The 24,362-nt window shown below is 41.1% G+C and overlaps 1 protein-coding gene across 1 annotated transcript in view; it reads right to left on the reverse strand.

The window, feature by feature from the left end:
* Positions 1-24,362, reverse strand: part of LOC132823082 (organic cation/carnitine transporter 2-like) — a 105,036-nt gene that overhangs the window by 14,449 nt on the left and 66,225 nt on the right. Inside the window, exons 7-9 of the mRNA XM_060836621.1 lie at positions 17,962-18,176; positions 10,226-10,408; positions 6,908-7,043 (exon numbers count right to left, since the gene is read on the reverse strand). Of these exons, the coding sequence (XP_060692604.1) occupies positions 6,908-7,043; positions 10,226-10,408; positions 17,962-18,176 (534 nt within the window). The remainder of the gene's footprint in view (positions 1-6,907; positions 7,044-10,225; positions 10,409-17,961; positions 18,177-24,362) is intronic.

Here is a 24,362-nt window from a genome sequence, read left to right on the forward strand (position 1 = left end):
TAATTATATACCAGTGAGCCTTACTACGGTTGTTAGTAAGGTGTTGGTAAAGGTGATAAGAGGTAGGATTTATAATCATCTAGGAAGGAATAAATTGATTAGGGATAGTCAACATGTTTTTGTGAAAGGTAAGTCGTGCCTCACAAACTTTATTGAGTTATTTGAGAAGGCAACCAAACAGGTGGATGAAGGTAAAGCAGTTGATGTGAAGTATGTGGATTTCAGTAAAGCATTTGATAAGGTTCCACATGTTAGGCTAATGCAGAGGCATGGGATTGAGGGCGATTTAGCAGTTTGGATCAGAAATTGGTAAGCTGAAAGAAGACAGAAGGTGGTGGTTGATGGGAAATGTTCATCCTGGAAATCAGTTACTCCAGTGTTTAGTGGTGTACCTCAAGGATCTGTCTTGGGCCATTGTTGTCTATCAGTTTTATAAATGACCTGGATGAGGGCATAGAAGGATGAGTTAGTAAATTTGCGGATGACGCTAAGGTCGGTGGAGTTGTGGATGGTGCCAAAGGATGTTGTAGGTTACAGAGGGACATAAATAAGCTGCAGAGCTGGGCTGAGAGGTGGCAAATGGAGTTTAATGTGGAAAAATGTGAGTGATTAACTTTGGAAGGAGTAACAGGAATGCAGAGTACTGGGTTAATGGTCGGATTCTTGGTAGTGTGGATGAACAGAGAGATCTTGGTGTCCATGTATATAGATTCCTGAAAGTTGCCATCCCAGGTTAATAGGGTTGTTAAGAAGGTATACGGTGTGTTAGCTTTTATTAGTAGAGGAATTGAGTTTTGGAGCCATTAGGTCATGCTGCAGCTGTACAAAACTCTGCTGCGGGCACACTTGGCGCATTGCGTACAGTTCTGGTCACCGCATTATAGGATGGATGTGGAAGCTTTGGAAAGGGTTCAGAGGAGATTTACTAGGATGTTGCCTAGTTTGGAGGGAAGGTCTTATGAGAAAAGGCTGAGGTACCCGAGGCTGTTTTTGTTAAAGAGAAGAAGGTTGATAGGTGACTTAATTGAGATATGCAAGATAATCAGAGGGTTAGATGGGGTGGACAGTGAGAGCCTTTTACCTCAGATGGTGATGGCTAGCACGAGGCGACATAGCTTGAAATTGAGGGGTGATATGTACAGTTCAGATGTCAGAGGTAGATTCTTTACTTAGAGAGTCGTAGGGGCTTGGAATGTACTGCCTGCAACAGTAGTAGTCTCACACATTTTAAGGACATTTAAATGGTCATTTGATAGATATATAGATGAAAATGGAATAGTGTAGAATAGATGGACTTCAGATTGGTTTCACAGGTCAGCTCAACATCGAGGGTCAAAAGGATTGTACTGCGCTGTAATGTTCTAAAAATCTTGGTTCTGGGATGCTTGGATAATTTATTTAGGCTACTTCTATTGTTCTTAATTTCAAAAAAAAACCAAGGCCTCACAAGCTGTTTAGTTCATAGGCTTTCAAAAGACAGCTCAAAGCCTCTGTCTTAAAATGTCTCTTAAAAAAAAATGGACTAAATATGCCTCTTAAAGCCATAGAATTGTCACAACTGCAAAACCTGAAATATCAGTTAGCCAAACACTGTTCACTAATTACAACAATGGCAGAGACAATGTGTGTGTGTGTGTGTGTGTGTGTGTGTCTGTGTGGGTGTGAACCCTAACAAAATATGTCTGACTGAAGGAAGATAGGGATGTAAAGCAAAACAGACATTGTACAGTGCGATACTTGGGTAATGTGTTTCACTATATCTCTCAACACATGATTGCTTATGCGATCCATTTGATTGCTTTCCTCTCTCGTAATTTGCAAAGTAGCAAACTTATAGCTCTGTGAGTAACTAAGAGTTAACTTGTCAATTGATATGCCAAATAAGATGTAAGAAAAAATTGCAATTTTGACTACTATCTAAATAAGCTATGAAGACAGTCATGTTTGAATGGACTGGAATATGGTAAGGGTCAGTAAATCTGCACCATTGAAAGAATGCAGTGGTCACACAACATATGATCTAAGACCAGAAATATGCCATTCAGACTTTGAGCAAATTCTCTTCCTAGCTGCAAGATCCACTGGTGGCAGTGACTAGCATCCATACAGTTTCGAGGGAACGCTATCTTTGAGCTTGCATCACCATTCCATAAGATCATGATTAATCTGTATGGTTTTCAAGTTCCACATTCCCATCTATCCATGATGACCTTTGATTCTCTTACCTCACAAGAATCTATTTCTCACCACTTTAAAAATTTTCAATGACATTGCCTCCATACCTTTTGAGATAGAGTTCTGTAGTCATGTCACCTTCTGAGAGAGAAAAAAAAAATCTACCCTCATCTTTGACTGAAACAGCAACCCCTTGTTTTAAACAGTTAAACAAAAGATTTAGTTTGAGAATTATTTTGGAAGTAAACTGCAATGGGTTTTGAGTTTGTTTTGAATAAATGAACGTTTGAACTTAAATCCAAATATGAACAATCTGACATTGCTTCAGGCCAGATACATTTTAATGTTTAACCTTGGTGTCTTTAGATTTATGATCATTGGACATTTGAACTTTTTATCTTCCATTTTCTCTGGTCTCAGCACTTGCTCGAATTGCAAAAGATTTTTGCCAACTATGACATTTAATCACAGTCAAAGATCCTCCAACAAGATGCCTTTAGCCTCAAATTTAGTAACTGAAGTGTGAAAAGGCTGTTTAAATTTTATTATTTAATGGAGACTGGTGAATGTATGCTAAAAGAAAGAGAATATTATATATCAATAGCTTTATGAAACAAATAGATAATCACCTGGACAGAAAGATAATAGCAACATACAGAGATATTGCTAATTTGTAAACATTGTGATTGGGCAATCCATTTTAGAAATTTATTTTAAGCAACCAGTTCTGGCATGTTATACCATGCATCTGGACAAAGTGAAATTTGAATCCAGGCCTTCTGGTTTCGAAGTAGAGACATTATGACTGCACCACAAGACCCTTTTGCAATATGCTGCGGTAAATTCTGAGCTCACTTAATTTCTTTCATAGCTTACTGTTTGCGCATTTACTTTCTCTCCAGCTGTGTTTTACTCTTGCTTTTCTAAAGGTAGTAGGTGTTGCAACAACTTGCATGCAAACAACTCCTTCAAAATAGGAAGCTAAAAATCACACAACATCAGGTTATAGTCCAACAGGTTTAATTGGAAGCACTAGCTTTCGGTACACTGCTCCTTCATCAGGTGGTTTTATTACTGCCGCGAACTTGTGCTGTGAGAGCTGAATAAAAGAGGCTATTTTGGCCACTCGCCAATTTCGGTTGTTATTTGAACAAAATTGCACAATGAGGACTTCCATTGATACTAACTTTATTTGCCATGAGTAAGACACTCAGACAAGATAAATAAAAGAAGAAAAATCTTAAATAAAATTCATTGTGTTTCAGTGAATTCCATAAATGATTCACAATTAACTGCTGTAATCTGTTGATATAAATTTATTACTCACAGATATATCAATCAACAATGATAGATTTAAAAATCTTGATTCCTGGCAAGAATAATAATTGTAACTCTCAGATCACTAAGCAGAAAATAATTTCAGGGAAATGATAGTATAAATAAATCACAGGAGAACTGAGCATTGTCACAGACTACAGTTACTGTACAAATACTGGGCTACCATCTACCCAAGCTGACCATCCAGCTCTATATTAACATCCTTAAACTATGTGGCCACAAAATTACAGCCACATCTTTGTTCCTGTTATGGGTAATTCGTGCTCCATAATGGTCTCCATTAATCAATTGTCAAAATTCATCCCATAGTATAGCTTCAGATTAAAATTATGACTCCAGGCTTTTATTACAAAAGTATATATTATTATCGGTTCCAAATGAATGAATGAAAATGTAGGAAGTATAAAATAGTGCATTGTCCTAGTGATCTGAATATTTCAATGTGGTCCTGAAATGTCGTAATTAAATTGCTAAGCATCAGGTTGTAAGTTTGCTCGCTGAACTTGTACGTTTGTTCTCAGACGTTTCGCCACCATACTAGGTAATGTCGTCAGCGAGCCTCCAGTGCAACGCTGGTGTTCTGTCCCACTTTTTGTTTATGTGTCTTGGTCTGTTCCGGTGTGTGATAAAATTTCCGATTCTTTTTCTTAGAGTTTAGTAAATGTGTTCCAAATCGATGTGTTTATTGATGGAGTTCTAGTCTGTAAGATGCTAGTGATTGTGAGTCATGTCTTTTGATGGCTAGTTGATGTTCATGTATCCTTGTGGCTAGTTTTCTGCCTGTTTGTCCAGTGTAGTGTTAGTTACAGTCATCGCATGGTATTTTATAAATGACATTCATATTGCTGGTTGTTGGTATGGGATCCTTTAGGTTGATTAGGAGCTGTTTCAGTGTGTTGGTAGGTTTGTGGGCTACCATGGTGCCAAGGAATTGGAGAAGTCTGGTAGTCATCTCTGAGATATCTTCAATGTATGGTGCGATATATACCACAATGCCATGCGAGGACTGTAACTAACACTACATTGGACATACAGGCAGAAAACTAGCCACCAAGATACATGAATACCAACTGGCCACCAAAAGATGTAACCCGCTAGTATCCTTACATACAAATGAAGAAGAGCACCACTTCGACTGAGACAACACATCCAATCTAGGACAGGCTAAACAGAGACATGCATGGGAATTCCTCAAGAACTGGCATTCAAACCTGAACTCCATCAATAAACACATTGACTTGGCTCCCATTTACCCACCTCTAAGCAAAAGACCCAAAAATGATGTCACCCACCGGAACCAACCAAGACACATAAATAGAAAGCAGGACAGAACACCAGTGTTTCACTGAAGGCTCACTGATGATGTTACCTCGTATGATGATGAAATGTCTGAAAACAAATCTGCCAGCTCAGTGGGCAAACCTACAACCTGAACCTCAACCTGAGCTACAAATCTTCTCAGAAATTGCATTGCTAAGTATATTTGAAAAGGACATAATATTTGTTTATGACATAAAGTGAAAAGAAAGGATTGCTCATTAACTGTTTCTGCCAATCTGTGTCCAAGGCTGGGTTATATATCCTCCCTTTTAGTGATCACCATATTGTTTTCTCTAGTTGTTTCACCTTGATAAGGATGATCTTTGTGTTTCCTTTTACAGTTGAACCTGTGAGGAAATTACAATAACACGTCATGTAAAAATTCATTGAAATTTTCCAGTCTTAGTTTCTTGGGTACTTAGCGCTTTCACAGCAGATTGTTTTTATGTCAATTAATTCAAGAAGATTTAGTGTCAGATGATATGATAATAAAGTTTGTTGATATAACAAAACATTACTGTGCATTAGTTAACTAAGAGTGAAACATGCTGGGTTTTCTGGAAATGGAAATATAATTAATGTGCTTTAGTGATCAGCATACTTCAATCGTCAGTTTGATAGGAAAATTCAATGACAATTCAATGGAGGGAGGCATTGAACACAAAGAAAATGTGTTCAAGCTAAGGCAGGAAGAAACATCAAGGTAATATATGTGTTTGGCTTACTTTGTTAATGTGTTCCGAAATAAATCTGGCAGGAATTCCAAATGGAATTTCATTCCTATTATCATGTAATGTATCAATTGTTTTGCAATTTAATCTGGTGCAACTTGTTGTATTGAGACCTACAGATCAGGGGCTTATGAAATTGCTGCCAGACCTGCATTACATTTGCTGATCTGAAATTCTGGTGAAGATGTTAGCCTGAATGTTGGTGGTCCCTTGGAGTGCCAACACAAGTCCCCATGCTAATCAACATGGGAGAAAAATAACAGTGGCATTAGTTGCTATAACTTCTTTTAACAGTCTTCTTTATTAATTATAAAAGTACATTTGTAAGTATCCTGCATGACAATAGGATGCCCAAAAGGGACTGACAGCAAAATAAATACTTTTGAAAGGTAGTGCTTAGTTTTTTCACAGTAGGAAACAATGCAGCCAAGTTACACACAGTGGGTTTCCAAGAACAGTAATGTGATAATAACCAGATAAACCATCATGTCTCAAAATCAGGATTTGAATTCCCATCCTTCTAATTCAGAGATGAGAGCACCCCAACACAGCCACAATGGGTACTTGCTAACATAAATGATAAAACTTTGAAGATGGGGTGTTAATTGAATGTGGTTAATAGAGATAGATAATAAGAGGAAGGAACTTTCAAGATTCAACCTCAATGATCCTGGAATGATGGGGCTATAGACAACAGTGAGTTGGGGCTGAAGGTATGGTGTGTGCCCTTGGGGGCTGGGGGGTTGTAATGGTGGTCGGGGCACTGGTAAGTATGAAAAACCCAATGGTTCTTTGCTACAAAGTGAAATGTGGAACTTGAATGAACCAAATATCCCATCGTTTACATAGACTTGACCCCTTAATTCTGAAACAGGAGATGACATATAAAAAATCACGGACAGTAAATTGACTCTCATAGAGGCTCAGCTCTTTTTTGTATATCCATCTCATTCCCTCTTGATTCCCTGTTCACCCTGTTCCTGACTACATCTTTCGAGTGCCAATTATCGATAGCTCAGCAAACCTATATCCAGAACCTCAATCTGAGCTACAAGTCTTCTGAAAATCAACACTGCAATCAACATTTCTGCATACCTTTTTTTTCAAAATCACTTTCAGAATAAACTAAACCCATTTGTCCCCTCAACATCTGCTCAAATTTTGTATTAGAGAATTACACATATCTTCATCATAAAACAGTTTCATTTTCCTTAATTGTCTATTTATATCTTTCAATGTGCTTCTACAGAACGTCTACTACAATGAATCCTTGCTCAAAGACAATCTTTGCTCTGTAACGTAAATTGAGAAACAGATTAAATTATAAAACTGTACACATTTACCTCTTTATTTTCTCCATTTGATCAATCGTGTCTTTGAGTGGAATTTTGAATGTCTCAGGCAGAATCAAGGCCAGAATTGCTGAAAGCACCATCAAACATCCCAGTACAATGAAAGGCAGAAACTCGTGATACAGACCTGTGAAAACATACAGCATAAGTTGTTTCTAATATGAAGGCCAGCATATTAATGTAAAGTCATAGAGTTCCTGCAACATAGGTCTTGTGATTAATGCACGTTAATGTATTTAAAAGCTTTTTTTAAAAAATCACTTGTGGGATGTGAGTGTCACTGGCTGGCCAAATTCTAACCACAGATGCCGTTGGGAAGATGGTGGTGAGTTGCTTTCTTGAACTCCATGTGTTGCAGGTAGACACAATGCTCTTAGGGAGACAATTCAAATTTTTCAACTAATGACAATGAAGTAATGGTGCTGCATTTCCAAGACAGGATGGTGAGTGGCTTGGACGGGAACTTTGCAGGTGGTGGTGTTCACATGTATCTGCTGCCCTTATCCATCTTGATGGAAGTGGTCATGTGTTTGGAAGGTACTGTCTAAGTACCTCTGGTGAATTTCTGCAGTGCATCTTGTAGACAGTACACATTGTTGTTGCTGAATATCAATGGTAGAGGGAGTGAATGCTTGTGGATGTAGTGCCAATTAAATGTGCTCAAGTGTTATTGGAACTGCATCCATCCAGGAAAATGGGAAGTGGCTTGTGCCTTACAGATCATGGATAGGCTTTGGGGAGTCTGGAGGTGGGATACTCACCACAGTATTCCTAGCATAAAATACTAAGTATTTAAGTTACATAATGTAATATTTCATTTCTACTTTTCGGTTAGTTTTCTTCTGTCTATTTTTCACCTTTCGTCAGACATCATTTCTCATTGAAGAGGGAGGCAACTTGTTCTCAGCAGAAGTTGGAGAGTTAGTCTGTAATTTGATTAGATTCCCTCAATTTCTGGAAAAACAGCATGGATATGTTAGGAATTTATTGCACAATTGATTACACCATAATGATGAAAAGATCAAACCAACAATCTCCATTTTGTTTTACAAAATGCAATGTTTTAGAACATAGAACATAGAACAGTACAGCACAGAACAGGCCCTTCAGCCCACAATGTTGTGCTGACCACTGATCCTCATGTATGCACCCTCAAATTTCTGTGACCATATGCATGTCCAGGAGTCTCTTAAATGTCCCCAATGACCCTGCCTCCACAACTGCTGCTGGCAATGCATTCCACGCTCCCACAACTCTCTGTGTAAAGAACCCACCTCTGAAATTCCCTCTATACTTTCCTTCAACCAGCTTAAAACTATGACCCCACGTGTTGGTCATTTCTGCCCTGGGAAATAGTCTCTGGCTATTGACTCTATCTATGCCTCTCATTATCTTGTATACCGCAATTAGGTCCCCTCTTCTCCTCCTTTTCTCCAATGAAAAAAGTCCTAGCTCGGTCAACCTCTCCTCATAAGATAAGCCCTCCAGTCCAGGCAGCATCCTGGTAAACCTCCTCTGAACCCTCTCCAAAGCATCCACATCTTTCCTATAATAGGGCGACCAGAACTGGACGCAGTATTCCAAGTGCAGTCTAACCAAAGATTTATAGAGCTGCAACAAGATCTCATGACTCTTAAACTCAATCCTCCTGTTAATGAAAGCCAAAACACCATATGCTTTCTTAACAACCCTGTCCACTTGGGTGGCCATTTTAAGGGATCTATGTATCTGCACCCCAAGATCTCTCTGTTCCTCCACACTGCCAAGAATCCTATCCTTAATCCTGTACTCAGCTTTCAAATTCGACCTTCCAAAATGCATCACCTCGCATTTATCCAGGTTGCACTCCATCTGCCACCTCTCAGCCCATCTCTGCATCCTGTCAATGTCCCACTGCAGCCTACAACAGCCCTCTATACTGTCAACAACACCTCCAACCTTTGTGTCATCTGCAAACTTGCCGACCCATCCTTCAATCCCCTCATCCAAGTCATTAATAAAAATTATAAACAATAGAGGCCCAAGAACAGAGCCCTGTGGAACATCACTCACCACAGACTTCCAGGCAGAATATTTTCCTTCTACTACCACTCGCTGTCTTCTGTTGGCCAGCCAATTCTGTATCCAGACAGCTATGTTCCCCTGAATCCCATTCTGAATGAGCCTACCATGGGGAACCTTATCAAATGCCTTGCTGAAGTCCATATACACCACATCCACAGCTCGACCCTCATCAACTTTTCTAGTCACATCCTCAAAGATATTTTGTACATCACCTACAGAAAGTGATGCAAATAAAATGGATGTCTTATTTTTGATTTGAATCTTGGTAATTGTACTTATCATCCAAAACAACACAAGGTATCATGGTTGATGACATTGATGACACTTAGGTCTACCTCACCAGCACCTCCCTCTACCATTTTCAACTTGTCATATTGCTTGTCTGACATCCAGTCCTGGATAAACAGAAGCATCTTTCATCGAAATATTAGGAAGATTGAAATCAATGTCCTGCTACACAAGATCAAGTACTGTTTTGATTTAAATTTTTGCTTTCGATTATTTTCAATTCATCTCTTGAGTTCAACCAAAGATGTAATGACATCAGGATCCAAGATGAACTAACAGAACTCCATCTGGGCACTAGATTTTGTTGCAATGTTTCATTGTGTAAGTGTTGCTTAATAGTACCATCACACCATCTTCTATCTCTTAGCCAATGGCTAATAGTGGACAGCTGAAATTGTAATTATTTGAATCAGAATTGGTTTTGCTTTTTGTAAACAGGAAATCTGTGGATAACACTCCACATGTTGGGAGGGATGTCAGTGTTATCACTTACCTGCATTAACATGACTATGAACATGGATAATTCTGGACTTGTTATTGGCATTTTATCGGGGATTATAAACTTTGGTGTATCTAGTGCATTTGGTAATTGCCTGATATCACATGAATTGAATTGTCAGAAACTGGACATCTAAGGGCTTCAGGAAGAGGTCCAGATGGATTACACACTTGTTCCATCTGGCTACACATTATTGCGAATGAATCCATCTTGACTTTTGCATTGATACGCATGCCTTTCCCATATTGAGAAAAGATCTATTAATAGAGCCTACGGCTCTGTTTAGGGATTAATTGTTCATCATCACTCATCTCGAATGTGGTAGAAGTACAAAGCTTTAACTTGATCAATTGGCTGCTACATTGCTTAGTTTTGTCTACTGCACCTAACTTTTAAGTAAGCCTATCGTGCCTTCCTTGACTTTACATTGACCCACTGAAGTTAATCTGTTAACTTACCAAGGTGGAAAACGTATGGTGAGATGATGGTGGCTGCTCTGGAAGCTGTTGAGGACAGTCCTACACCCATGCTTCTTACAGCAGTTGGGTACAGCTCAGTACCATAGACATAAACAATTAGGAAGCCGCATGTAGCAGTAAATTTTCCAATCACCATCAGTACCGTGGCTAGAACTGAAAGATCTAAAGAAAAATGTAGCAGTGAGATAGTATAAAAGCAAAAGACTGCTGATCCTGGAAACCTGAAACAAAAACAGGAAGTAGTGGAGAAACTAAGCAGGTCTGCAGCATGTGTGGAGAGAGAAACAGAGTTAATGCTTTGGGATGTAATGATTCTTCTTCAGAACTATTCACCGTCCAGGAATTGATTCTTACTCTGCCATAGGAGATCAAATTATCTGGAAAGTGACTAAGGTTTATACTATTCCTAAGATACAATAGAGGACAGCAAATGATGATAAGGTTGATAAAATCTATAAAAACTTGAATTTATTATGTAGTTGAACTAAATAATTAGATAGTCCCTTACAATGTATCAGGGAGAACAGGTCATGTAATGTTTCACAGTTTCATCATGTTGTAGCTTCTTGATGCCAGTTTGGTCCAAAGCAAAAAAAAAATCTGCTTTCAAAGTTCAAACAGCTTCAGAGTTTGAGGTGGAGGCTGCGTCACAGACACCGCAATGGACCAGGAAAGGAAATTTAAACTGGAACCTTTGTAGCAGGACGCAGTTATGCCTCTTAAGGTTGGGTCTTCTAATTTGGTCAATGCTCAGGGTCAGGTGGGTCTGACTGCAAGTGAGATGTGGAAGGGGGCAGAAAGCAGGAACCTCAACCTTTGCAGTGGCCTAACTGGTCTGAGGTTTTCTTCAGCATGTCTGAATGACAATGAGATGGGAGTGGGTTGGGGAGCTAACTGGTCCATTGTACAGCAAGCCATTCAAGTGGAGTGAGCAGAAAAGAATGTCATGATAATAGTGAACAGTACAGTGAGGGAGGCAGGCACTGTTCGCTGCAGCAAGTAACATGAGTCTAGAATGCTGTGGCCAGATGAATAAATAAGAACTGAAACTTTGATAGTTATGATCTCTAGATTATTACCTGAGCCAAGTGTAAATTAATGTAGGACAAGTCATATTAGAGGGATGAATGTGTATCTCAGACTGGCGTGGAAGAAGGGGATTCTGACTTGGGGTGCATTGGCATCAGTACTGGTGAAAATGGAATCTGTAGCAATGGGATGGTCTCCACCTCTACTGAGCTGGGCCCCAGTCGGCTTGCCAAGTAGAGAAAGAAATAGAGAGGCTTTAAAAATAAATCATGAGTGAAGTGATCAAATCTCCGAAGATGTATTAAGTCAAATAGTAGTGTCAAGGATAAAAGAGAAAATACAGTAAATGAGAATCCGACTGTAACAGAAAGGGATAGAAAGTATAAATTTAAGAGTCAAAGAACAGATGAAATCTGATATTTACAAAAATGTAAAACAGTAAAGCTAAAGGCTCTCTATCTGAATGTATGTCACAATCAAAACAAAATAAATAGAAATAAATTAGTACAATGTGGTAGCCATTCCGAAGACCATGGCTGCAGGATGATGGATTGAATCTCTAAGGACACAGGACATTTATGACAAAATGACAGAATTAATGACAGAAAACTTGGGAAATGTGGAGGGATGGCTATGTTAGTTAATTATGGCATCAGTACAATAAAGGCATGGCCTATATACTGGCAATCAATAAGTAGAAATGATCTGGGCAGGGTTAAGAAATGATAAAGGCAAGAAGGTAGTTTCGAAAGTGCCGTATAGTCCTTCTAACGGTAACCAGATAATTGGTGGAGCAGGAAGGAAAAAATGATGACAATGTGTCAGAAACACATCGTAATAATCATGGGAGATTAGAATCAATTGAAAAATTGAATGTGCAAAGGTAGCTTTGATGAGGAATTTCTAGTATGTTTTAGGGTGCTTTCTTAATGTGGAATGTTCGAAACGTAATCAGAGAGCAAGCTATATTGGACTTGTCAAAAACAGCACTAACTTAAGGGCTCATCATAGAGGTGACCCAGGTTAGCAGCGACGGCAAATGACCGAATTTTATATCAGTTTTAAGGATGGGTCCAAGAATTTTTTTTTAAGTGATAGGAATTATGAGGGCATGAAAATAGAGCTGATGATGGTAAATAGATAACTTAAAGTTCTAGGATGGTCAATAGGGTGAAAGGGAAGGCTGGTAGGTATAGGGAATGCTGAAGGACTAAAGAAATTGAGGGTTTGGTTAAGAAAAAGAAGGGTGAATATGTAAGGTATAGACAGGATAGTTCGAGTGAATCCTCAGAAGAGTATAAAGACAGTATGAATATACTTAAGAGGGAAATCAGGAGGGCAAAAAGGGCATATGAGATAACTTTGGCAAATAGAATTAAGGAGAGTCCAAAGGGTTTTTACAAATATATTAAGGACAAAAGGGTCACGAGGGAGAGAATAGGGCCCCTCAAAGATCAGCAAGGCGGCCTTTGTGTGGAGCTGCAGAAAATGGGGGAGATACTAAATGAGTATTTTGCATCAGTATTTACTGTGGAAAAGGATATGGAAGATATAGACTGGAGGGAAATAGATGGTGACATCTTGCAAAATGTCCAAATTACAGAGGAGGAAGTGCTGGATATCTTGAAAATGGGTAAAAGTGGATAAATCCCTAGGACCTGATCAAGTGTACCCGAGAACTCTGTGGGAAGCTAGAGCAGTGATTGCTGGGCCTTTTGCTGAGATATTTGTATCATCGATAGTCACAGGTGAGGTGCCAGAAGACTGGAGGTTGGCAAACATGATGCCACTGTTTAAGAATGTTGGTAAGGACAAACCAGGGAACTAAAGACCTGTGAGCTTCACCTCGGTAGTGGGCAAGTTGTTGGAGGGAATCCTGAGGGACAGGATGTACACATATTGGAAAGGCAAGGACTGATTAGGAATAGTCAACATGGCTTTGTGCGCGGGAAATCATGTCTCACAAACTTGATTGAGTTTTTTGAAGAAGTATCAAAGAGGATTGATGAGGCCAGAGCAGTAGATGTGATCTAAATGGACTTCAGTAAGGCGTTCGACAAGGATCCCCATGGGAGACTGATTAGCAAGGTAAATTAGCAAGGAATACAGCGAGAACTAGCCATTTGGATACAAAACTGGCTCAAAGGTGGTGGTGGAGGGTTGTTTTTCAGCCTGGAGGCCTGTGACCAGTGGAGTGCCACAAGGATCGTTGCTGGGTCCTCTACTTTTTGTCATCTACATAAATGATTTAGGCGCGAGCATAAGAGGTACAGTTAGTAAGTTTGCAAATGACACCAAAATTGGAGGTGTAGTGGACAGTGAAGAGGGTTACCTCAGATTACAACAGGATCTTGACCAGATGGGCCAATGGGCTGAGAAGTGGCAGATGGAGTTTAATTCAGATAAATGCGAGGTGCTGCATTTTGGGAAAGCAAATCTTAGCAGGACTTATACACTTAATGGTAAGGTCCTAGGGAGTGTTGCTGAACAAAGGGACCTTGGAGTGCAGGTTCATAGCTCCTTGAAAGTGGAATCACAGGTTGATAGAATAGTGAAGAAGGCGTTTAGTATGCTTTCTTTTATTGGTCAGACTACTGAGTACAGGAGCTGGGAGGTCATGTCGCGGCTGTACAGGACATTGGTTTGGCCACTGTAGGAATATTGTTTGCAGTTCTGGTCTCCTTCCTATCGGAAAGATGTTGTGAAACTTGAAAGGGTTCAGAAAAGATTTACAAGGATGTTGCCTGGTTATGAGGATTTGAGCTAAAGGGAGAGGCTGAACAGGCTGGGGCTGTTTTCCCTGGAGCGTCGGAGGCTGAGGGTTGATCTTATAGAGGTTTACAAAATTATAAGGGGCATGGATAGGGTAAATAGGCAAAGTCTTTTCCCTGGAGGCAGGGAGTTCAGAACTAGAGGGCTTAGGTTTAGGGTGAGAGGAGAAAAATATAAAAGAGACCTACGAGGCAACTTTTTCATGCAGAGGGTGGTACATGTATGGAATGAGCTGCCAGAGGAAGTGGTGAGGGCTGGTACAATTGCAACATTTAAGAGGCATTTGGATGGGTATATGAATAGGACAGGTTTGGAGGGATATGGGCCGGATGCTGGCAGGTGGGACTAGATTGGGTTGGGATATCTGGTCGGCATGGATGGGTTGGACTGAAGGGTCTTTTTCCGTGCTGTACATCTCTATGACTCTATGACTCTTATAGTGGCAGGCATTTAAGGAAATAGTTCAGAATGTGCAGAATAAATACTTTCCAAAGTATCCACATGGTTTTGTGAAAAAGAAATCATGCGACAAAGCTGTTGGCTTTCTTTCAGGAGTAACACAAGTTGTGCAACAAGGGAACCAGTGGCTATGCAGCAGCTGGATTTCCATAAGGGCCTTTTTCAGGTTGGCCAGATATAAAGTGCAGAGATTGGTGCTGAGATCTCAAGTATTTGTAATTTATATACATGACTCAGATGAAGATATAGAAGATATGGTCATCAAAGTTGCTGCTGAGTCAAAGATAGATAAAAAATACGCCAGGAAGAGGGTAAGTTAGCTACAAAAACATAATGGGGTGGACTTTTTGAGACGTGGCAAACTCCTGGAGAATGGTGAATGGGTTGCAGCTGAAGTTGGGGCTGAGGAGGGATGTTGGCTCCAGGGCAGGGGTTAGAAAGCTGGGTCTCAAATGGATGGACGCGGATCGGGTCTGCCGTGATGGAAGTGGAAGTGGCGGGGGGATAGATCCAGACTGAACAAAAGGGGTGTCGGCTCACAATGATTGCCTGTCTCTTCCCCTAACTAATGAATCCCCTATCATTACAGCTCTTCCTTCCTCCTTTCCTGTCCATCTCATCCACTTGCAGTGCCATGAACATGAATCTTACTGCACTCCCTTGAGAAACCAGAACCTTTATCAAGTTGCAAAGTGGAAAACAATTTGTGAGCTGGATCCCAGGTGCCTCCTGCACCAGGTGCCTGATGGCCAGTCATTCCTTTCCTTCCTCCAGGCCCTTAAGCTGCAGTGTGACGACTTGCTGGATGTGCTTTCAACATTAGCCTCCCTGGAGCTCACGTTTCTGTAGCAGGAAGCACTTCCTGTACATATCTAGATGTCCATTCTTGCCCTCTCACATATTACAGTACACATGTTCCAGGTCTTAAACTTTCATGTACTTACCCATGCTTTCTTAATTACTTTGTCTTAAACTTACTTCCCTTAAATTAACTTCACCTTCCGCGCCGCCCCCCCCCCCCCCACTTCTTACATCAGCTTTACTTATTGTTATGTTCTGTTATTAAAATAACGCTGACTTTCACTTATTTCTGGTTTCTGAATTAGTCCCTTCTTTCAAAAACAATAACGCAATTTTTTAATTTATAGCAATGTACAAACAAAGCCTAACTTCAATTTATTCCCAACGAATAAACTACAGATTTCTGTGATTTCACTTGTTTTTTTCGAAATTCAATGCAGCCTAGTTTCCAGCTGTTGATGTGTCCCTCCTCTTTTCAGGTAAGTGCTACATAAATTGCAAAAAAAAGCATCTAAGTTCAGCAACTCGTCAGGAAGCCAAATGGAAAGTTCTCCTTTATTGCAAAGGCAATGGAGTATATGAATAGGGAGGTCTTGCTAAAGTATGCAAGGCACTAGTCAGACTACACTTGGACCACTGTGAAAAGATTTGGTCCTCTTATCTCAGGAAAGATACTGACCTTGACATTGGAGGCCATTCAGAGTAGATTCACTGGATTGATTCTCGGCAAAGAGGAACTTTCTCTTCAGTAAGTTGGGCTTGTACTTATTTGAGTTTATAAGAATGAGGAGATCATAATGGAACATATAAGATTTTTAGGTGGTTTGACAAGGTAGGTGTGAGGCCATTCTTTCCTCTTGTGCAAGAATCTATGACCAGAAGGCATAGTCTCAGAGATAGGGGTCACCTTAAGACAGAAATGAGGAGGAATTTTTTTTCCCTCAGAGTTTGGTGATTCTGAGGAATTCTGTAGAGCAGAGTGCTGTCAAGATCGCATCCTAAGTATGTTAAATGACATTTTAATCAGGGCATCAAGGGAAAGAAATCGAGGGAATAGGAATCATTTTAGTTAATGCCATATGAAGCAAGAGCGTAGATGTTTGAGGAAGTATGTTTGGTATCTGACACACTCAAAGTCTTGGGATGAGAAGGATGAGGAAGGATAATAAACCACCGACACATTCATAGTGAGTGTTGGACATGAATTTGGAATAGACAGTTTTGGTCCCAGGATGAAGAGAAAATCTGATTGGAAGGTTTTAAGCACAGAATTGCAGGAGAAATGGGCAAACTTCAGAGAAGCCACAACAGATGCAGGGTTTTGGGAGAGGGAAGAGAATTTTGAAACTGAGCAAAAATTTGATCGGATATTTTTGACAATGGTGTTAATGCTGGTGGTTTTGAAAGGAGGAGGATGCGTGCTCAGTGTGCAGACAAAGTCAGCAAATATTAGGGCTTGAAAGGAAAGTTGGTTAGTCAGGATTCTAGTGGCTATGTTTGCATTTATCTTAGGCAGGGGTTATCAAAAAGCAGATCTTCACTTGATGCACTATAAGTCTCATTGTAATACCCATACAGGTTATTTGACGTTGAAACTAAATGGAACCAGAATTTGTCATAACTGGGCATAATTCTGCCAACATACCTATATGAGGCAATAGCACAGGTTTGGGGCTAGGGTTTGTGGCTTCAACTGAAAATGTATCTATGCCATATTTTAACAATATACTGGCTCCAATCATGACATTTGATTGCAACAAAATTTAAATAACTTTCAACTGCTCCATATTATAAACTTTGAGTAAATTTAAGGTCTTCTGTAGTTTTTCTTTTGCAACTAAGGATGAAAATGTGACTTCTTCAATTGACTTCTTCTCCTGATGCGGTTGTTCTGTAAAGCATGAAATGTACAACATCGGCATGAGATTATTCAATCCCAATTTTCTTTCTGGTATTACTTTGCTCCCAGCATGTCATCTTTGCATGAGCAGCAAAGATGCCTGAACTTATAAAAGATTATCACTATTTGTTGAACAGTGTTGCAGAATGCTAAAATCTATTAAGAGTAGCAAAAGCTCTAGGTGTAATCCTGAGTTGCCATTCTTGGACCTGATGAGAAAGGCCTTCATGTGCAAAAATCTTAAAATAATTTGTCTGAAATAGATATCAAGATGTCCACATCAAGGATAAAGGAGGAAATGGGCTCACACTAAAGGGGTTGGAATAGGAGAGGCCTGTTTTGGGTACCTGTTCCCTGGCAATTGAGTGTGAGGATATAATTGAACAAATGATTTTCATGAAGTACCCACTAGCTGTTAGAAATAAGTTACATAAGCAGGTTCTTGGGAAGGGACACTCATGTCAGAATAGGATCAGAGCTAAATGAGAAGAGATTACTGCTTCTCTATCTTCTGTCCATGAATCCAAACCAGGATCAGAAAAACATCCTGTTCTGTATTGTTTGTCTAGTTATTCTGATTAAATTGAGTTTGAACACCTGCACTGCCAATGTTCAATAAACTGCTCTAAACTATTTGAATCTCCTTTTAGTAATTTGTGACCCTCATGTACATTTCAATATAGCATGAAATTTTCCTTTGTAATATTTAACAAAGACAGTTTGTAATAATTTTAAGTGCACTGCAAGCATTTACTTGAAGGTATGATCTGGATGAGCAAAAGGACAACTCCACCAAGAAAAAGAATGCCTGAAAGGCTGAACCTTCGGGGAAACCTCTGGAGAAAAATGTAAGCAGCTATAGCGGCTGGAACTTCAATGACACCCATCAAGAAACAGTTCAGATAGTCATCGCCATGGAGATTGGGCACATTCAAAGACAGACCAAAGTATCCAGTTGCCAGAACCATCCTGCAACAAAATGAAAAATCTTATTATAAAATTTTTGTTTTTAAACTTCTTCCATACCTCTTTCCATTTTAGTTTTACTTGGATTTTCTTTCTTCTTCACTAATGCTTCCTGGATCGACAGTGCCCAGAAAAAGACAGGCAGCAGATCTGTGCTCTATATTCAGAATTAATGCCAAATATTAGACATTCAACTGGAAGATGCCCTACAGGCAACAAATTTCTAAAGAACTCCCTTCTCTATTGAGAAGCAGCAACATCCTTATTGTCTTTTGCTTGGTAAATCCAGCACTGTACACATGACCTGAATGCATGATTCCATTCCATTTGCTCAGGGTGCAATGTGACATATTAGTTGCCAATTATCCATCCAGCTGCTGAAAGACTGAGAAAGCAGGCTTCTTGTACCCTCCCAGGACAGATGCAACTTGACCTAAAAAAGTGCAAAGTGATAAAGAACAAAGAGAGACAATGCAAGCCAAATGGTCCAATTTAAAGGGATGGAAGAACTGAAAGACCTGAGTGTATTTTTGCTCAAATTCCTGAAGGTTTCAGGAAAGACATTGAAAAATGTAATAAAGCATTTTACATCCTGGGCTTTATAAGTGGAGGTTTAGTTTGCCAGAGTGAGCACAGTTTGGTGCAGTTTGGAAGCTAAAACTGCAATATTTCCAGCATGTTAGGAAACAGTTAGGAATTTGTCACCTTTTATATTCAAGTGGAGCATGATAATTGGTGGGTGTTCGTATGAGCACAGGGAACTCCTGTGGGATAGGCAGATCTGCTGTAAACGTATTCTAAAAACCTGCAAAATGCTGCACACCAGATCTCATGCAGATTGGGACTCAAATCGTTTTTTTTTTATGCCATGAAAGCACTGTAAACCTGACAAGAGATTCCAAACAGAGATCCTTCAGAAATATTCCCACATAGTGCAGAGCTGTCAGAGGAAGGCAAACCATGCCCTGTTTCATAGCTGTCATCTCCTGTATTCTCAAATATGAAAATCACAGGCAGCCATTTTAACACCGATTGTCAAAAGGTAAGGTTAAGGTAAATGTGAGCTTAGGGTGCAATGTGTGTAAGTGCTTGGTAAGCAGGTGGGTAGGGTTAGGGTACCATGATGTGGATGTTAGGTGCTAGATAGGTGGAGGGATAGAATGCCAGATGGATAGGAACCCTTGAAGAAGTATTTGGGTAAATGGTAGATTGGGGTTGGTAGTAACTACCAGGTCAGGTCGGGCTGAGTTAGGGGGCAGTGGTTGTCCATTCTGAAGTTGGCAAAGTGTGTGTGTGTGTGAGAACTGGGGGGGTGGGAGGGTGGGGGGGGGGTGGGGGTGGGGGTGGGGAGGGGGGAGTGGTGGAGCTGGATTCGGTCCAGAATGAGGTAAAAGATATCAGATCCGGCAGTCAGGCAAATTGAGAATATTGGGTTGCAGGGGGTTATTAGGTCCATAGCATAAAGAGGCAGGCCCAGTGGCTGGGTAGGTCTCAGGTGCTGGGGTCAGAATGATCGAAGACCTAAAATCAAAATAGAAAATGAATAGTAAAAGAACCAAAAACAACTCCACTCAAGGAAAAAGGTTTTATGCAGCATATGGTTAGGAGCCAGAAAGCATTTGTAAAATGAATTTTGATCATTGTCTGAAGGGAAATTCATTGCAGCGTTGCAGAGAAAGGTGGAAGTGAGATTGAATTGTTCTTGTGGACAGCCAGGACAGAGATGATGCGCAACTATTCTCTGATGTTCTAAGAAATGAAAACAGGAATAGGCCATTTGGCCCTTCTATCCTGTTCCTGAAGACTGTGGCTGATCTTTGATCACAAATCCATCTTTCTGAATTATCTGCATATTCCTTAATTCATATTATCCAAAAATCTATTGAAGTCTGTCTCAAATATAACTGAAGTAGACAGGCAGGAGGCTGGAGGCTAGAAGAAAACAGCAAACCAGGCAGCATCAGGAGGTGTAGAAGTCAACGTTTAGGGTGTAACCCTTCTTCAGGACTGGGGGTGGGTGTCAGGGGAATTGCAGATAAAGGGGGTGGTGAGAGCAGGGTGGTGAAGTGGAGATAGGTGAAAACAGGTAGACGGTATGACCTGGTTGGTCAATGGAAGGAATGAATCCATTTGGTGGCAGGGGACAGTGGCAATGGGGGTAAGGGGCTGGGAAGGTAGTGGGGGGATGGGGAGGGAGGTTATTGAAATCGGAGAACTCAATGCTGATTCTTCCGGGCTGTAGAGTGCCCAGGCGGAAGAAAAGGTGTTGTTCCTCCAACAGAAGCTGTGGTTTGTTTTGGTAATGGAGGAGACCAAGGATGGTCATGTTGGAAAGGGAGTGGTTGAGGAATTAAAATGGGTGGTGACTGGAAGGTCCAGTCGGCCCCTGTAGATGTTCAGTGAGCCGTTCCCTAAATTTACATTCGGTCTCCCCAATGTACAGAAGACCACATTGGGCACACCTGTTGCAGTAAACTAGGTTGGAAGAGAGGTAGGTGAACCTCTATCTCACCTAGAAGGACTGTTTGAGGCTCTGCGTGGAGGTGAGGGGGGGTGATGTACTGGTAGGTTTTGCATCTTTTCTGGTTGTAGGGGAAGGTACCTGGGGGCTGGGTGGCGGGGGTGACGTGGACCCTGGACTATCAGAGGGAACGGTCTTTGCAGAAGGCAGAGAGGATGGGAAGAGGAAGATGTCCTTGGTAGTGGGGTCTATTTGGAGTAGGCAGAAGTGTTTGAGGATGATGCGTTGGATGAGGAGACTAGTGGGGTGATAGGTGTGGACAAGGGAGACTCTGTCCTTATTACGATGAGGGGGAGGGGGGAGTGTTCAGAGCTGTCGAACGGGGAATGGAAGTGGTGCCGCAGTGGGCTATCTGAATGATGGCGGGAGGAAAAGCGCGTTGTACTTTTGTCTACCAAAATAGGTAGACATCTGGAATGCTCGTGAGTGGTATGTTTCCTCATCTGAGCAGATGCAGTGGAGGTGGAGGAATTGGGAGAATGGAATGTAGTTTTTGCAGGATACTGGGTGGGAGGAGGTATAGTCCAGGTAGTTATGGAAGTCTGTAGGTTTGGAGTAGACATCCATCTGGAGATTGTCACCAGAGATGGTAATGGTGAGGTCAAGGAAGGGGAGGGAGATGTCTGAGATGGACCAAGTGAATCTGAGGGTGGGGTGGAACTTGTATTGCTCGATATGGCTGACAAAGAGGCAGGCATAGCTGGGGCCCATCCGGGTACTCATAGTCACCTCTTGACTTGGAGGAAATGTGAGGAGTTGAAGGAAAAGCCATTGAGGGTGAGGACCAGTTCAGTGAGGCAGAGGATGGTATTGGTGGAGGGGGGCTGGACTGATCTTTGGGGAGGAAGAAGTGGAGGGTCTGGAGGCTGTCCTTGTGAGGTACAGATGTGTATAAGGGCTGCATAACCATAGTGAAGAGAAACCGCTGTGGGTAGGGAATTGGAAGTTGTGAAAGAAATGGTTCTGGGTAATCCAAGATGGACGATGGGAAAACTTTCTGGCTGTAACAGGCTGCTCATTTTTTGAGGTACTTAGGTGTTGGAGGTGATTTCCTCAAATTCCAGGAGCAGCAATTACTGTTTTATATGGTGTTGCATTGTTTTGGAACTTTGGAGGAAAAAACGTCAAAACAACAGCACTTTTAAAATGGAGAAGAACAGACAAAAGCCACACATGGTGAGGTCAGTGCAGGAGAGAGAGAGAGAGAGAGAGAGAGAGAAAGAAACTGAAAGAGGAGTGAGCCTGCACAGTTACTGCCTTTGCTGTTTGAGTTCACATATTGCTGGACATCGGAATGCATCTGGGAAATTAACAAACAGTGAAATTTACAACGGATCTTGGAGGAACTTGTTTGGGAGTGGTCACAGCACAGGGACAGATAAGTGAATAGTTTTAAGTGTGTCCTTGGGGCCTTACAGTAAGTCTGCAATAGTCAATGGAGTGGGTTATTTCTTGATTATATGCTTTATTGAGATATATCTCTTTATTAAACTTAAAAATAAAAGCCATAGGTGTTAAGTTAGCCTGAAGCAGTGTTTTGTATAGGAATAAGATGGTGCTATTTGCTCCATCTGCAGATTGATAGAAGCAAAATGGCCCTGAGTAGAGTGATATGCTCTTCCTGTTGGATGTGGTGTTTAGGGAGAGTTTACGTGTTACTGAGGATTATACCTGTAATAAATGCCTTTGGTTGCGAATCTTATCAGATTGAATGGAACGGTTGGAGCGACTGTTAGAGACAATGAGGAATTTACAAGAGGTGTGATGGATAGCAGTTCTAGGAAGGGAGAAAATTTGAGATACAGTCACATAGATGGTTTAACTCTAGAAAAGGTAAGAGAGGTAGGCAGGTAGTGCAGGAGTCTTCTGTGGCTATTCCCATTTCAAACAAGTATGCTGATTTGGAAAATGTAGGGTGACGGATTCTCAGGGGAATGTAGCACGAACAGCCAAGTTTCTGGTATTGAGACTGGCTCTAATGCAATGAGGGGTACATTGGCTTCCAAGAGATTGATTGTGTTAGGGGACCTTCTAGTCAGAGAAACAGACACACATTTCTGTGGCCAGCAGTAAGAGATCAGAATGGTGTGATGCTTCCTTGGTGCTAGGACCAAGGATGTCTCAGAGAGGGTGCAGAATGTTCTCAAGGGGAGAGGGGTCAGCAGGAAGTCATTGTACACATTGGAACCAATGACACAGGAAAATAGTTGAGATTCTGAAGGGAGATTACAGAGAGTTAGACAGGAATTTAGAAAGGAGGTCCCTGAAAATAGTAGTCTCTGGATTACTCCCGCTGAGGATGGTGAGGGTAGGAATAGGAGGATAGAACAGATGAATGCGTGGCTGAGGAGCTGGTGTATGGGGGAAGGATTCACATTTTTGGATCATTGGAATCTCTTCTGGGTTTGAAAACCTGTATAAGAAGGACGGATTGCACCTAAATTGGAAGGGGATTAATGTACTGGCAGGGAGATTTGCTAGAGCTGCTCGGGAGGATTTAAACAAGTAAAGTTGGTGGGGGGGGGAATCGGTGGGTGGGTGGGATCTAGGGAGATAGTAAGGAAAGAGATCAATCTGAGACTGGTACAGTTGAGAAATGAAGCGACTCAAACAGTCAGGGCAGGCAGGGACAAAGCAGTGAACAAGGTAGGACTGATAAATCCTACAAATCTTCTCAAAATTCGCCAATATGTCAGGTCTAGACAGGATAGATCGATTGAATACTTAGTGTATAAAGGCAGTAGGAGTATACTTAAGAGGGAAATCAGGAGGGCAAAAAGCGAAAATGAGATAGTTTTGGCAAATAGAGTTAAGGAAAATCCAAAGGGTTTTACCACATATATTGAGGACAAAAGGGTAACTCAGGAGAGAACAGGACCCCTCAAAGATCAGCAAAGCGGCCTTTATGTGGAGCCGCAGAAAATGGGGAGATACTAAATAATTATGTTGCATTTTTAGTTACTGTGGAAAAGGACATGGAAGTTATAGAATGTAGGGAAATAGATGGCGACATCTTGAAAAATGTCCATATTACAGAAGAGGAAGTGCTAGATGTCTTGAAATGCATAAAAGTGGATAAATCCCCAGGCCCTGATCAGGTGTACCTGAGAACTCTGTGGGAAGCTAGAGAAGTGATTGCTGGGCCTCTTGCTGAGATTTTTGTATCGTCGACAGTCACAGGTGAGGTGCCAGAAGATGGGAGGTTGGCAAACCTGATGCCACTGTTTAAGAAAGGTGGTATGGACAAGCCAAGGAACTATAGACCAGTGAGCATGATGTTGGGCAAGTTGTTGGAGGAAATCCTGAGGGACAGGATGTACATGTATTTGGAATGTCAAGGACTGATTAGGGATAGTCAACATGGCTTTGTGCCTGGGAAATCATGTCTCACAAACTTGATTGAATTTTATGAAGAAGTAACAAAGAAGATTGATGAGGGCAGAGCAGTAGATGTGATCTAAATGGACTTCAGTAAGGTGTTCGACAAGGTTCCTCATGGGAGACTGATTAGCAAGGTTAGATCTCATGGAATACAGGGAGAACTGGCTCAAAGGTAGAAGACAGAGGGTGGTAGTGGAGGGATGTTTTTCAACCTGGAGGCCTGTGACCAGTGGAGTGCCACAAGGATCGTTGATGGGTCCGCTGCTTTTTGTCATTTACATAAATGA

Source organism: Hemiscyllium ocellatum, chromosome 16, assembly GCF_020745735.1.
Source record: "Hemiscyllium ocellatum isolate sHemOce1 chromosome 16, sHemOce1.pat.X.cur, whole genome shotgun sequence".
In the NCBI taxonomy this organism is placed as follows: Eukaryota; Metazoa; Chordata; class Chondrichthyes; order Orectolobiformes; family Hemiscylliidae; genus Hemiscyllium; species Hemiscyllium ocellatum.